The 15,102-nt window shown below is 50.8% G+C and overlaps 1 protein-coding gene across 5 annotated transcripts in view; it reads left to right on the forward strand.

The window, feature by feature from the left end:
• Tmem241 (transmembrane protein 241) overlaps positions 1 to 6,615 on the forward strand; it is a 112,453-nt gene extending 105,838 nt beyond the window's left edge. For 2 of the 5 annotated variants that reach the window (XM_013157246.3, XM_023566838.2), the window contains exon 14: positions 4,380 to 6,615. Coding sequence is in view for 3 of the 5 variants with exons in the window: in XM_023566838.2 (XP_023422606.1) it covers positions 4,380 to 4,440 (61 nt within the window). In the remaining 2 variants the exon portion in view is untranslated. The remainder of the gene's footprint in view (positions 1 to 4,379) is intronic. The other 3 variants (XM_003474034.5, XM_013157244.3, XR_001202213.3) reach the window with 2 other exon arrangements.
• Positions 6,616 to 15,102: the final 8,487 nt, after the last annotated feature.

A 15,102-nucleotide genomic window follows, 5' to 3' on the forward strand; every position in this document is an offset into this window, starting at 1 on the left:
TGGAAATCACTGATCTCATGGTTCATGGACACCAGTGAAGAAAATACCATTTGAAACTTAAGTACTCTGGAATTTGCTTAGCTCCTGATTGCAGATTTGATCAGGTCAGGGGTCCAGTCATTAATGTCCCTGCCACCCACTCTGGGCTTGGCTTGGAGAATGCTGGTAGTACTAAGGGACAGCTGCATGCAGGTTTACCCTGCACACCAGGCTGTGAGCAAGGGTTTGTGCACCTTTATGGGAATCCGACACCAAGAGGCAGCTGAGTAGCCAGCCTCTTCATACTGCCCCCGAGATGTCATTAACCAAGCACCCAGTTGTTCTTTAATTAAAAGCTACTGCTCTTGGCCAGTCAGTGTTTAATTGTCCTATGTATAATTGCTTTAATTATAAAAACAATCCATTTCAAGCTTAGTAATTTCAGTATCCAGATTCATACTTAATTATGCACTTTGTAATTAGCAGAGGTTGATGCTATATGCTGATACTCATTCCCTCTATTTCAAAATCTCAGCAGAGGAGGTTCAGCATTCAAAAGAGAGACCCTGGCCCATGAGTAGTATACCTGGCCAGTAGAATTTGTCATGGGGCCTCCTCTCTGAACCCCCTTGTAGAGTAGGAATGGCTTAGAAACAAGCCAGGGGAGGAGTAACCACAGCACAGCTCCTGGGTTCCAAGGACTTCGTGACAGACTCCTCCTTTGTCCTCATTCACTGAATCCCCGAGGAGCTCCAGCAGTGAGAGTCGTGCAAGCTGACCTTGGTTGTTAGAAAATGCTCCACATCACCTTTGAGGGAAGATGTATCCCTTTGATTGTAGGGGATTTCAGGGAGGCTGCCCAAACATTTGCATAACAAGAATGAGTTTAGTGGCAAAGAAAACTTCCCTGCTCCAAAATACCTTTAGGATCACAGTCTGAAATTTATCTGTTTCCCATTTGAATTCAAAATTTGAAATCTCTTTAAAATACTGTCTAATAGGGCCTTCTTCATAACTATTGCTCATGAACTCTCCAATTTTACTAGTTTATTAGATGACGAATTGGTACTCAGCAAGGCCCGGTAGGAATTGGACATCAGGCAGATATGCTTTGGTGTTATTTGGAATACAGATGGGAGATGGGATCCAAGTTTAATAACTCATTCATTGGTCCAGTAGTTACTGGGTGCTGCATTAGGGGGACTCCTGCAGCCAGCAAGAGGACGAAGTCTGTTTCCTACTGCTGGATTCCCTAGGAATTAACTGAATGACTATAATAATAAACAAAATGGAGACATGGGGCACAACTTTTATGCCCCATAGGAAAGAAAAGAGCTGGAAGGCCCTGCAGTCCCCTGGGCAGGGCGAGGGGTGTGTGTGTGTGTGTGTGTGTGTGTGTGTGTGTCTGGCCATATGTGCTCTGCAATCTGATGTTTATGTCTTAGCTACACGGATTGTGTTCATTTCTGGAATGACGGGGATTACCAGATTTGCAAACAGTTCAGTCAAGCTCTGGCTTAAATGGTTGTAATGCTATTAAGATTCTTGAACCCTGTGTCAGCTTCTTCTGCTATTTAGAAAATGGCATCAAAGCTCACCTCCTGGGTTGTCTTCATAGTCAGTGAGCCAAGGCTTGTTTTCATTTTAGCATTCACTAAGCTCCTTGGGCATTTCCTGAAGTAATTGCACCAAAGGGATGGAAAGCAAGGTCATTATACTCAGCATTATTCTTAAGCTAAGCTGTGGGAGGACAAGTGGCCTAGGGCCAGCCACCCTCTGCAGGGCCCTCTCCCTGGTGATTGAGGAGGATTAGTGGAAGTGTATAAAATGCTGAGCCCAGTTGCATTTGCAGAAGTGAAAGCCTCCAACCCAAAGCAGAGTTTGCCTTGGGTAGCAGTGGCCCTGCACCGCTTAGGACCTAGAGATGGCACCTGCATTCTTTACCTGGGGAGCAGCAGATTGCTTTGAAGGAAAAGCCAGGCCTTCACAAGAGAACCTGTGTGGCCAAAGAATGGCTTTGCCTTTTTTTTCCTCTCCTCTCCAGAGGAGAGAGGTGACAGAGTCCCCAGCTTCAGGCACCAGAATAGACAAGGGATAAGCAACTTCATAGATGGTTGTGTTTCAAAATGTGGCGTTTTGGAACTCGGACCAGTTTCTTCCAGAATCAGTCCTATCAATGGTGACAGTAGGTTAGGAAAGACCTCAGAAGTGCATTTGGTTCCTAACATAGACACTAATTCCAGCCACATCACTGTGAGTTACATAGAATTGATCCAGATATTAGTAATTACAGTATGACTTCCATAGGAACAAGGAAAGAACATTCTTCTTGCAGCTAAAGTTACTCAGCATGCATTGCCCTCCCCATCTATTGTCAGCAGGGTAGGGACACCTCCTGTCCTCCCTTAGTGACTGCCTCCTGGACCAGTGCAGAGAGGGAAGTCACGGAGCCACAAGCATGTTCCCAGTCTCCAGGACAGGGAAGGAGTAGGTTTGTGTTCTCATGTCGGAGCTGTTGAAACTGAATACATGTGCACAGCCGTGGCATGGCCCAGGCATGGCTGAACTGAGAACAAAACATCTCGGGGCAGCATAAGCTACAGCTGAGGCCACCTGGAGACTTTCTGGATCATTTTCCTTAATTAGCATCATTTGTTGCTCTGAGGTTTCCTGCGTTTTCTATTCAACTCCTTGCTTGTTCTGATTAAATACGGGCTTCCCAGGGTCAGTTGGTAGCCGGCTAGCAGAGTTACGAACTCCGCAGAGGATTTTAGTCCTCCTGGAGCCCTAGAGATCATGCTGTGTGTCTCATTCCTTTGGGCCTTCACTGTGCACCCATTTGTGGAATTGGGAACCCAACACTGTCTGGTCCCAGAAGGCAGGGCCTGACTTCCAAGACTCCAGCTGTTGGGGCACTGGGAGGAGGACCTATATCTCGATCAGTCCACAAGGCCAACCCACTGGCCTTTATACACTTGTCTGATGACAGAGCTATTCGCCAGTGTGACAAGCTGGCTTGCAAGGCAGGCCAGGCTCCTCATTGGACATTTCAGGTAGAAATTAGGCAGCCAGGGATGAGCTGAGGAGGGATGGCTGCTCTGGAAATATAGTTGGCTAGAAAATAATCATTTTATTGATTGCCCATTATAGGCAACAGTATGGTTTAGATCTAAACTGTCCACCAAAAGTCTCTCTGGTGGGTTTGGAAGGTGACTGAGTCATGGGGGCGTTATAACTCACCAGTAGATTCAGAACCCAAATATGCTGTCAGGATGTGCAGCCTGGTTGGAAGTTGGTCACTAGCGGTGTGAACCAGAAAGATGTACTCTTGTCACAGCTCCACCCTTTTCTCTGTACTTCCTACCCACCATGACAAGCAGCTTTTCTCCTTCAGGCCCTTCTGTTTGTGGTTGCTGCCTTGGAGCTGACTGAGCATGGACTGAACCCACTGACAGTGTGAGCCAGAATGAACTGCCTTCCTTTCAATCATAGGCCCAGTCCATGTGGGCTGCTTCAGGATTCCTCAGCCCCCAGACACTCTTATTAGATGTGATCAGCTTCCATGGCCCAGATGGGGAAACTAAGGTTAAATAACATCCGTAAAATTCTAGTAAATAAATGCTTGAGCCAGAATATGAACTCAGGGTGGCCTGATCCGAAGTTTATTGGTTTTATCTCACACATAGCCAATTCATTTTTTCTACTGAAGATAGAAAGTGGCACAAGTTACGTCGGAGTCACTCACAGAGGTGGCTCTTCCCACTGGTGACAGGCCAGGCCTTGGAAGAAATGATGGAGGAGTGGGATTGGCCCCGGAGGACTTTAAAACAGAGAAGGGAGAGACCTGTGCTTGAGGCCTGGTAACATACTCAGCTCTGCCCTTCCTCGATCTTCCGGTCCTCACGCCGCTGCTTCAAGTGCACATTGCTGACTGTGTTTCTTTCCGCGCTAGTGGGAAATTTATGAATCCCCATCAGTGTATTCACCTTTAAATATCCCGTCAGCTCAGTGAAACAAAAAGATTGGGACAGCCTTTCTTTACTGCTTGGAAAATTACGACTTCCCTGTGTAATTTCACATCCATGAACCTGCTTTAGCCAGCAGCACCCGAGGTCCATGGAAGCCTCCTGTTCCCCACCCGTGTTCCCTCCAGAGGCCATTAAGTCAGGTGAGCAGCCACACCACTGTGGCCTGTGACAGCACTTCTCCCTGTGACAGCATTGAAGCCAGCCCCCAGACCCCTCACCACCTGGCCTGCACCCAGGGTTCGCTCAGGGTGGCAGGGTGGTGGTAGGAGAAGCAGCTCCTGCCTTCTTGGACGTGGCTGCTGGGAGGTCCTGGCATGTGCGGAGCACAGAAAGCTTAGTCCCCCTCTTCTCCCTCCCCCTTGTTGTTCACAGCCTCCTGCTGGGTGGGCTTGGAGAGGCCTTGCTGGTTTTCTCAGCGCGGAAGGGCTCCTGATGACAGTGTTCAAGGAAGGAGACTCAGGAGTGGAGACTGTCAAGACTGGCCTGGACTCCCTGCTGGAGCACTGAAAAGACCTCGAGGACAAGAGGACTGAGCCCTGCCTGCGCCTTGACCAAGCTGCATGTTGCAAAGACACAGCTGCTTCCGTAGGCTTTGGGGAGAACTTTCTCAGGGTGTCCAGCTGCCACAGAGGGATGGCTGGCGTTATGTCATCCCTCAGAGACTCTGGGCTGTGCCGCACCCAGCTCTGCAGACAGGAAGTGCAGGATTTCACCAGTACAGCTCCGTGCACCTTGGTCCACCCTCAGGCCTTGGTATACTAAACGCCCCCACCAACCCTGCTTTGTGTCTGCCTGCTCTCTGCCTCTCATCACAGGTAAAAATGTTCAGTGTGACCTTTATACAACATAACCTCAGCTTGCTTTCATTCTTTCCAGGATGGCGGACTCTCTGTAGACTGACAATGGAACAGGAAGCCTTATTCTTTTGCCCCACAACACTCTCTAACCCCTGAGATGCAGCAAGTGGCATCTGCCCAGATGTCACCTCGGCCTGTCTTTCCTGCTGTCCTTAATAGCACATGCCTCGTCCTCAGCCTCCAGAGAAGGACCGAAGCCCAGACTCATTCCAGGCAGGAGGACTGACCCCAAAACCTTGTGCCAGGAAGTTTTAGACCCTTTTGGCCTTAAGGATCTCTGGCGAGGGTGTTTGGGGCTCTGCTTTGTTTTCTGTCACATTCCAGGGTCTTGCTATTTCTTACCTCTACCTCGTCCTGTTTCTTTCTGTCTCTGTTTGTAGCCATTTGTTCTCAAGCTGTCACCACTGTCTTTTTTAGGTCCAGGTTCACACACGCGGCCCTGAACGTTGGGGTCTGTGAGGTGGGCTCCCCAGATCCTGCAGTCCTGGCAGCCCTCATAAGCTGGGACTGGGTAATGCTTCAGTTGCCCTTAGGTCCTCAATCCCTGGGCCCAAGTCAAGCCCAGGATGTTTTTGTTTGTACAAAGTCAGGAAAGACTGCTTTCTGTCCAGAAAGGCCCAGTTCACTATGGCTGGGTAGTTTTACTGATCTGCTGTGGGTACAGAGAAAAGTAAACCATTTTTTTCCTAGATAATTTGCTTTTTTTCTCTTCAGCTTTGGAGGTGGGCATGGGAGGAGAATCACAGTAAAGGTTGTTGCTATTCCTGGAGAGGGAATTCTTTGTATCTTTGTGTGTGTGTGTGTGTGTGTGTGTGTGTGCATGAGCATGCATGTGATATAGGGCCTTTGCACTGAACTACATCCCCAACCCTTTTATAATTTTATTTTTGTTTTGAGATAGGGCCTCAGTAAATTGCTAAGTTCCCAAGCTGGGTTCAAACTTGCAGCCCTTCTGCCTCAGCCTCCCAGAGTGCTGGGATTACAGAGCTGTACCACCACACCTGGAAATCTTGTATCTTTCCCAGACGCCTCCTTCTGCCACACCCAGGCCTCTTTCCACTCAGTAGTAAAGGGCCCATGCGGCTCCTTCCTAACCTAGTCTGTCCATGGAGTTCCCACAAGGACCAAATCATTGTCAAATGAGAATTACAGGCTGTAAGTGTGAAAATACTCTTAATTTTGAAGACTTCATTAAAAAATGTAACATACCATATTTTTATATTGATCAAACTTTAATATCTGACATATCAACTATAAATTCCATGAAATGTATATTCTCGAAGTTCAGTTCTTTTTTCCTTTTATAATTCAGCCACTGGAAGTTTCAGTGTTTGCTGGGGTGTGCATGGTCTCTGTTGGTGAGTGTGAATTCATACCAGCTCCTCCGGCCCAGGAACTGGCAAAGGAGGTGTGTGGGTGGCAGCTGCTGGGGTGCCGACCTGGCAGTGATACCTACAGCCGCTGGGGTTTACTATGTTCCAAGCACTCCCTGCGCTGCGGCTTTGATTCTTCCCCCTGGGTGCAGTGACTTCTCTCATTTCCCAAGCAGATCTGAGAGATTTGGTAACTTTCCGGGATCGCCTACCAGGGACTCAAACTCTGGCCTTCCAGTCTTCGCTATAGAGTTCTGCTGCAGAGGCTGGGATCCAGCTCAGCGGCATAGCGCCTGCCCAGCAGATGTGAAGTTTAGAGTTCAATTCCTGGTACAAAATAAATAAATAAATAAATAAATAAATAAATAAATAAATAAAGAGTTCTGCTGTAGAGACCGAAGCCCTGACACATGATAGGGAACTGCAGTGGTCCACTCAGCGCAGAGCTGGGTCTCTTGACTCCCTGGGGTCATGGGGACTTCCTGCCAAAGACCATGTTCCCTTCTGTTGTCTGAGAGCCAGGTCTGTGCCCATGTGTCCATGTGCCCATTCATTTCACCCCAGCCTCCCTCAGCTCGTGTCTGAGATCCCCTGACAGCTGGGGAACCCAGAAACCCTCAGGAGTGACTCTGCCCATCCCAAACTGTTCCCCTGAGCTTCCAGGACAAGCTGAACTCACAGGCTGGGATGTTGATGGTTGAATGGGGATTGAAGGGAAGCCCGGGAGAGGTCACCTGTGGTGTGGAAGGGGGCGCTGGCCCAGAAGCGCCTGACCTGCAGGCAGGCACAGTGCTGCGAGTGCTCAGGAGTGTGGGGAACACAAGGCTTTATTGAGCATGCCCTTGGACAAAGTGCTGAGGAACGCGGATCTTCAGAAAGCTCCAGTGGTAGGGCTGACTCTGGCCTTTCCATTCTTGCTCTAGAGAAAGCTGTCGAAGGAATAAGGCCCTTGGCCTTTCCCCAGCCCTACCCAGCACCCTGCAGGCTCCAAGTGCCCTTGCTGAGCACAGCTGGGAGTCTCCAAAGATGCCCCCTGTCACTCTTCTCTGGAGTCTGGCTGGCTCTTTGACTCTCTGGAGTCTGGCTGGCTCTTTGACGCGCTGGAAACAGTGCCGTGTGACTTCTGAGTGCAGGTCCAGAGCAGTGTCTGGGAGCTGTGAGGCCAGGCCCTGGTGCCCAAGCAGCCTTGCAGCCATCCATCACTGCCCTGCACCCTCTGGACCAGGTGGATGCCACCAAGAGACATCCGTCACTGCCATGTGGGGCAGAGGGCTCACCCAGCTGAGGGAATCACTGAGCACAAAATCATGAGATGTGGCAAAATTACCTCGAGTGCCCATGGTTTTGGACAATCTGTTACATAGCAGAAGAAACTAGAGCGATGAGCCTTGTGGGATGGCATTTGCCTTCATCCCAGACGTGCTCAAGGAGCTGAGGTGGGAGAATCTTTTGAGCCTTGAGCCTGTGAAACCAAAACCAACCTGGGCAACACAATGAGAACCCCATTTTACAAAAAGAGAAAGAAAATAAAGGGAGGAAGGTGGGGGCTTAGAGCAGAGGCCCCCAGCCTTGCTTACTGTGCAAGATGCCAGGATAAAAGCGCTGTTCTCTGAGGCCCTTGATTCTGCTCCTCGCAGGTGGATCCAGTCTGCATCTCCAGCCCTTCCCCTGCGTGCACTTTTCCTCCAGGAGCAGCGGTCCCTATTCAGTGACCTCCTGACCTCCATGCCCCTGCCATGGGCTGGCCCAACCCTTCTTGCAGGAGGACAAGGGGGGGCATGATTAAAGGACCTCATCTGCAGATTCATTCTCAAGATGTGGCGAAGCAGGCTTGGTTTTAGGGTCTGGAGACATTAACCTTCCTGAGCGTGCTTTCTTGTGGCAGAGATTCACAAGGAGAAGAAACAATAGAATTTCAGAGCCAGTAAAGTGCTGTAAAGAAAATAAAGCAGGGAAGGGAAACAAAGATGACTCTCGAGGATCCAGCAAAAGCTGAAGGTTTTTACCTCCTGAGGTTTTTACACCTGTGTGTGATGTAGCACATAATTTGGAGGGATTTATGGCCCCTAAAGTCTGTCTGCTGGGCCTCAGTGGGCCATGGATCCAGGGCTCGCACATCTGCCCTAGGAAGCCCTTTCCTGCTGGCTCCGTGAGGAGGAGGCCAATCAGCATGAGCAGGCCAGGTGCAGGCCATGCTGGCCTTGGATGCGTAGGCCCTGCCTGTGAGCTGCTCATTCTGGCCAAGGAGAGGAGGTGAGCGGACTTGATGTGGATCTCCTGGTTAATAGCAGTGGGAGTCAGCAGGGCTGCAGAGAGGAGCCGTCCTTTCAAGGCCTCACCAGGGGCAGGCTGCCTGGGCTCTGAGTTCCAACCACATGGAGCCCCAGGTGGAGGACTCATCTCCAGCCTCACTTTCTGGGGGAGGTAAGGAACTTCCTTGGGGTCCTGGGCAGGATAGAGGGATGTGAGGATGTGAAGGCAGCATCTGTCCTGCATCTCCGACCTCTCCACCTCCTGGGCAAGGAGTGGGCGGTGGGGAGGTGATGTGGGGCTCAGGGACCAAGACTGGAGGGAGGTGGCTGGCTAGGGGTGGGGGTGGGGATGAGGGAAAGACGCCATGTGTGAGCGTCTGCGGTGTGCCAGTCCCTGGCAGGAGTCCCCTCTACCTTCTGGGTCCATTCCTGTGGACTGTGCTGATGGCACAGAAAAGCTGCTCGCAGTCACCCACTGCCAGGCCATTTTCCATCCTGGCTGCCCTGGCACCTTCCTGCACGCCAAACCTGTTGGTTTCTGAACCCCACCCTGCTGGTTCTGGATAAATTGGGGGAGCAACCGCTTATCTGGACCTTGGCCACTGGCTGAGCAGCTGAGGGATCTCTGGACTGGGCAGTGGACCCCAGAAGTGGGGTCATGGACACCTTGCCCAGCAGGCAGCCTTACCCTGCCCCCGGGACCCAAGGGCCCTGTGCTCAGTGGGTGCTGTTTCAGGGTGGCCTGCGCTGGTTTCTGCTTAGTAAAACACACTGCCCAGGCTCTGGGGCCAGCTGGTAGGGTTGGGAGCATTGCTGGAGCCACCCCTCTGCCTAGCCACTGAGGGCAAAATCTCATTTAAATGATCGCCTGTGCCAAAGGAGACATTGGAGTTACTGATTTCCTGCCTGTACTGTGAGTGACACATAGGGCTGGCAAAGGCAAGGCCTCTGCCCATTTGTCATCTTGACTTCCAGCCTTGGGGACAGAGAAGGAGCCCTAAGACCCAGCACAGGCCAGGCTTGTAGCCTGGGCCAGGTGATTTGCACAAGTGAATGTCAGAGTCCCTCATTGAGCTCCTCATCCCTCCTGCATACACTCAGCTGCATGCACTGGGCACTTTGTCCTAGAGCCTGTGCTGGAGAGTCTTATAATGGGATGGCAATATGTGCTTTTCAAGGGTTCACATCCTTTCAGCCAACGCCACCTCCTCTGGCTATCACATAGCTACCTTTCTACCTGGGGACCTGGAACCATAGGGGTGGCATAAGGGACCTTAGCACCCAAAGGGGTGTGGGAGTAGGGGTGTGGCCAGGTTTAAATTTTGCTTTTCAGCCAGTGCCCTTGTGCGGTCTGCAATGACGTCTGGGTGCGTGACAGCCTTGCAGCATGGACTGTGCTTCCAGGGTCCAGGGGACTGGGTTCCCCTTAAGTGGTGAAGCTAGACGGGGAGAGGAGGTGTGGCCACTGCTATAAGGTACACTGCTTTAAGTGTCAGCTGCCAGCAGCTGCAGCTTCTCACTAAGGGACTTGAGGATGCGAAGGAGTCAGACTCTGTGTGTGTATGTTTCTACTTATCAAATATCTAAAGAAATGACTCATTGCCCTCCCCAGTAGAGGGACAGTATGGACCTGGGACTTGGCCTTAAAGTTGACTTGCTGATAGTAGATTCGTGGGCGCTCAGGCAGGAGGAAGAGGACCAGGAGACAGCACAGGGCCCCAAGAGCTGCCAGCCTGAAGGTCTCCAGCCATAGCCACAGCCTAGATGTTTCAGTGGACACAGGTTAGAACATTTGTGGCTCTGTCTACTTTCTTCAGACAGCCAGACTTGAGCTCAAAGAGCAAGTCTGTGGCCTGGCTTCTTGAGGCTCTTGTCCTGCTCGCTCTCCTGCTGTGTTCTGGGGAACCTCAGAGGGACACAGAATGCCTAAGTCATGAGGTTCAGGATGGTGAAGCCTGCGTGCTCAGCTGGTCACCAGGGAGTCTCAGGGCTTCTCCTCCTGCCTGGGGTCTTGATCGTGAAAAGGGTCTTGCCGTACAGAGGGCAGAAGCTGATAACAGAGATGGGCCTGTTCTCCACCTTTCCCGAGTCCATGCTGTCAGCAAAGGCCCTGTTTCCTCGCCATCTGGACTTGGGCCAGTCTTGTGACTTGCTTTCCCCCATGATTGTAATGGAAGTGACGCTGGTGATTTGGAGGCTATGCCTTAAGCAGCCTTTACATTCCACTTGCTCTTTTCGACTTTCGCTTTGACAAAGTCTCTTTTTTGAACCCAGCTTTAGAAAGATTCCTCTGAACTTTTGTCTTGATCAGGCCTTGACCTTGGTCTACTAGCCCAGTTCACTGAGAACTTTGGCCAACATGCCAGGTGTGGTGGTGCAGTCCTGTAATCCCAGCACTCAGAAAGCTGAGGCAGGAGGATCGCCGCTGGCTTAAGACCAGCCAAATAGGAGACCAGCTTACACTACAAAGCAAGATCCTGTCCCCCCCCCCAAAAAAAAACCTAGAAAGTAAATTTAGAATGACTCTCCCCTAACCAACTGTCCTCTTGGTGGTTTTCCATCCACTAATCCCTTTATCCTGCTCCTTGCCTAGAAATCCCATCGTCTCTGGGGTTCCCTGAAGGCAGCTCAGTCTCTGTCCTCTGTTGCAGTAGTGGGGACCTCTGGTGCCAGGTGGTGGGTGAAAGGATGGTGGGGGTGAGCTGAGTCCTGGGGAGCTGCTGTCTCCACCAGCAAGTCTCAGCTGACTGCAGTCACATGTGCAAACCTGGTTGAGGTCAGCAGAACTTCCCAGCTGCCCCCAAGCCTCAGGAGAAATCAGAACTGACTGGTTTGGTTTGCAGCGTTGTTGTGGCACTAGGTGACAGATAACAGAGGAGAAGAGGTAGCAGAAGCGGAGCAGGCGGCCTTTGACAGTGCTCCATCTGTGCTGAGAGTGTGTACTACAGGGTTCCCAGAGCAGCTGCGGAGGACGGGGCCCCTTCTAGCTGAGTAGTGGGGATTGAACCAAAGGCCTTGCTCATGCCAAGCACACGTCCTGCCACCAAGCTGCCTCCCCAGCCAGGCCTGTGTCTTTAGCTGCCATCTGGGAAGGGGAGGCAGGGGGAGGGTTTTGCAGCTGCAGTGTGGGCACCACCTTGTCACCAGGCAGCATCCGAGGAGTGAGAAGAGGTGAACTTGGACGTATGGGATGGACTAGTACTGGGGCCCACTTGGCTGGGTGTGTCAGTCGGCAACATGGAGTCTTGTGTGCTAAGTCTCTTTACTTGAGCATACTCAGGCCTGGCTGTCACTAGTAGGCCTGAGCAGTGCCACAGCGCATAGCACAGAAGGCCAGAGAGCCCCACCCTCCTGGGCCTGTCCTCCTCACAGCTGCTCAGGCCTCTTCAGCCTTTTATTCTTTCTAATTGTGGTAGAGTAGGTGAAAGGGATGTAACTGAAAGACAAGGAGAAGGTTTGTATTTTAAACACATTACAGTAAAAGACACATAGCGATGAGTGTCCCTCAAACTACCCCGCCTGCGCTGAGTGCTTGTGTCCTGTCGTTCTTGCCATTTCTGAGGGGATCTGGAAGTCCTCTCTCTTGAGTGTCTCTAGTTGCACTGTCACAATTGCCTTGTTGTCCTGAGTCAGCTCAAAACACTGACCTTCCACGGTCGTTTAGGCTGTGGGGAAGAGCAGGAAGTCGCACGGTGCCAGCAGATCTGGGGGACGGGGTGAGGGCGCACTGCCATGTTTTCTGAGCCCCTCTCCTGCTGGATGACACGTGGCAGCAGCGTCCGCCGTGTTTCCTGTCACACCTCACACAGGGGCTCACAGAGAGGCTTCCCAGGACCGCTGCAGAGCGTGGCGAGGATGACGGGTAGGTCTGAAGTGAGGGAGACTGTTGTGAGGGCAGATTAATGGCGATGTGTCTCTTACCATAATAAACTTTCATCTGAACATTATATTTTGATCATCCCCTATAAAATTTACCTTACTTACTTTTAAATGTATGGTTCAGTGGGTTACATCCATTCATAATATTACATCCATCACCACTGTCCGTTTCTAGAACCTTCTCTTCATCCCAAACAGAACTCCACACACTAACAGCTCCCTGGTCCTTCCTTTGCCAGCCTCCGCGAGCCACCATCCTGGTTTCTGTGTCTGTGAATTTGCCTATTCACGTGGGTGGGGAATCATACATTTGTCCTTTTGTGTCACTTAGCCCTTGATCCTTTTTTAAAAATAATTGATTAATTATTTTGGTACTGGGAATCAAACTTGGGACCCTGCACTTGCCAGGCAGGCGCTGTGCCACTGAGCTAGATCCCCAGCTGGCCCTTGATTGTTAACAAATGTTTTGTTTGTAGGTGTCCAAAAAGTGGCCCACCAAAGAACTCTGCTTTCTTTAAGGTCCCACCCCCTGTCCTCTGGCCTCTATGCAAGAGGTGGGCTGCATGATGTTGACCTTGTGATACAGGGGATACCCTCCCCCCTCAAAGCCCTAAACAGAACAGCACACAGCACCTTATCTGGCCCAGCTCCTGGAGTGTGTGTGAAGACACCCCAGTCTCCATTTCTTCCTTTTGGTGTGGGTCACTCTAAGCACCAGCATGCTGGCTGGCTGGTCACCTCATATTCGAGACTCCTTGGGCAGCCCCAAGGTGCCCTGCCCAGTTTGGGGCCCAAGGCAGGACGTGTAGGTGTTGAGGCCCTGGCTTCACAGGTGGGATTCTGACCTGTCCTGCGCACGTGAGTTTGTGAGGTCGGCGAGATGCTGAGATCTATGTAGGAGGTCATTGCCACCACGCTCTGCCACCCACCCACATCCCGCATGTACAGAGACACCTGTGCCTACTTCAGGGCTGTGTGGCTTTGAGGACTGAGGTGGCAGGGCTGCTCCCAGCATAACTGAGAGGAGAGATGTTTGCCCTGGGGGAGTGGAGGAGGCTGAGCAGTAAGATCAGATGTGACATTGGGAGGAGAGAGGGTCCTCTGACATCTCTGAGCGCAGCTCTGTGCCTCTGATGTACGGGGGACAGAGCCCAGTGGGGGCGGTGGGGACATCTCCTCAAGAGGCCTCGGGGACTGTGGGAGCTGGGGGGTGGGCCCAGGTTGGTCTTGGGAAGCTAGGGTCATGTGTGACCAGCTCTTTGCCCCACTGTGAGGCCCTAGGCAGCCGTTTCTACTTTGTCGTAAGCCACGGGGTTCAGTTTTATTCTGTGGCAAGAAGGATTCTCTGCCTCTTCATCCTTCAGGGTTGAAGATCAGTGTCATCTCTGACTGCCTTGGCCGGGGGAGTGAAGGGGGCAGTGGCTGGGCTCTGTGTGGGCTGGAGGGGAGTAGGGTGCTGACTCTCTGCCCCCTCATGGTTATAGCAGGGAGGGTAAGTTAATTCCCTCTTAGTTTTGTTGAAATAATTAACTGGAGAAAATTCTGCTAATGTATGTGTGTGAGTGGTGCTTACACTGGGCACATAGCCCACGAACAGCCAATGTTACCATTGTCCTCACTCGTTTTTGCAGTACTGGGAATTGAACCCAGCCTTTGAGCTCCACCCACAGCAGTTTTTGTTGTTTAATTTTGAGTCAGAGTCTTGCTAAATTGCTCAGGTGGGACTCAAATTTGGGATCCTCCTGCCTCAGCTTCCCAGACTTCTGGGAGTACTGGTACATGCCACCATGCCTGGCATACTGGTGTCCTTACTTCTCTCATCCTGGGTGGCTTTCCTCTCTGCCTGGTGCCCCCAGGGTCTCTAAGGGCTTGGTAGAAAAACTGTCCCCGCGGCCCCAAGCCTTCCTGCTGTCAGCTGTGCTCTTCCCAGAAAAATGCCCATGCCCTGGGCATCCCTTGAGACAGCCCTGGCTCTCCCTGATGTATCCAGGGAAGGAGACAGGAGTGCAGGCTGTTTCCTCTGAGCCTTGTTTTTATTTGTCAAATAAAAATAAAGATTAGTTTCACGAGAGAAGGCAACTACTTAGGAAAAACTGCTTCTCTGGCTTAGACTCTCATATATGACTATGTAGCTTTCATCTAGAACTTCTAGATGGGCCTCAAAGAGCAGCCCTCCTTTCTCTTGAAGCCAGCATTTAAAAAAATAATTTATAGGGGCTGGGGATTTAGCTCAGCGGCATAAGCACCTGCCTTGCAAGCAGGCGGTCGTGAGTTCGATCCCCGGTACCAATAAAAATGAAAAAGAAAAAAAAAAATTTATGAGCAGGGCATGGTGGTACATTCTTGGAATCCTAGCACTGTGGGAGACTAAGTTTGGGCAACTTAGCAAGACCCTGTATTAAAAGTTTAAAAACTAAGCCAGGAGTGGTGGCTTACGACTGTAATCCCAGCACTTGGGAGGCTGAGGCAGGAGGATCACTGTGAGTTCGAGACCAGCCTGGGCTACAAAGTGAGCTTAAGGCCAGCCTGAACTGCACAGTGAGACCCTGTCTCAAAAAGACAAAAAAAAAAAAAAAAAAAAAAAAAAAAGTTTAAAAACTAATAAAATTTTAAAAAGGTGGTGGATGCAGCTCAAAGATCCTGAGTTCAGTCCAAAATACTGATATATATATATAGTACTGATATAATATATATTAGTACTGATATATATTAGTACTGATATATATATATATAT

This window comes from Cavia porcellus, unplaced genomic scaffold (assembly GCF_034190915.1).
Source record: "Cavia porcellus strain 051 isolate PalLab524CR breed Dunkin Hartley unplaced genomic scaffold, mCavPor4.1 scaffold_20, whole genome shotgun sequence".
Taxonomy (NCBI): domain Eukaryota; kingdom Metazoa; phylum Chordata; class Mammalia; order Rodentia; family Caviidae; genus Cavia; species Cavia porcellus.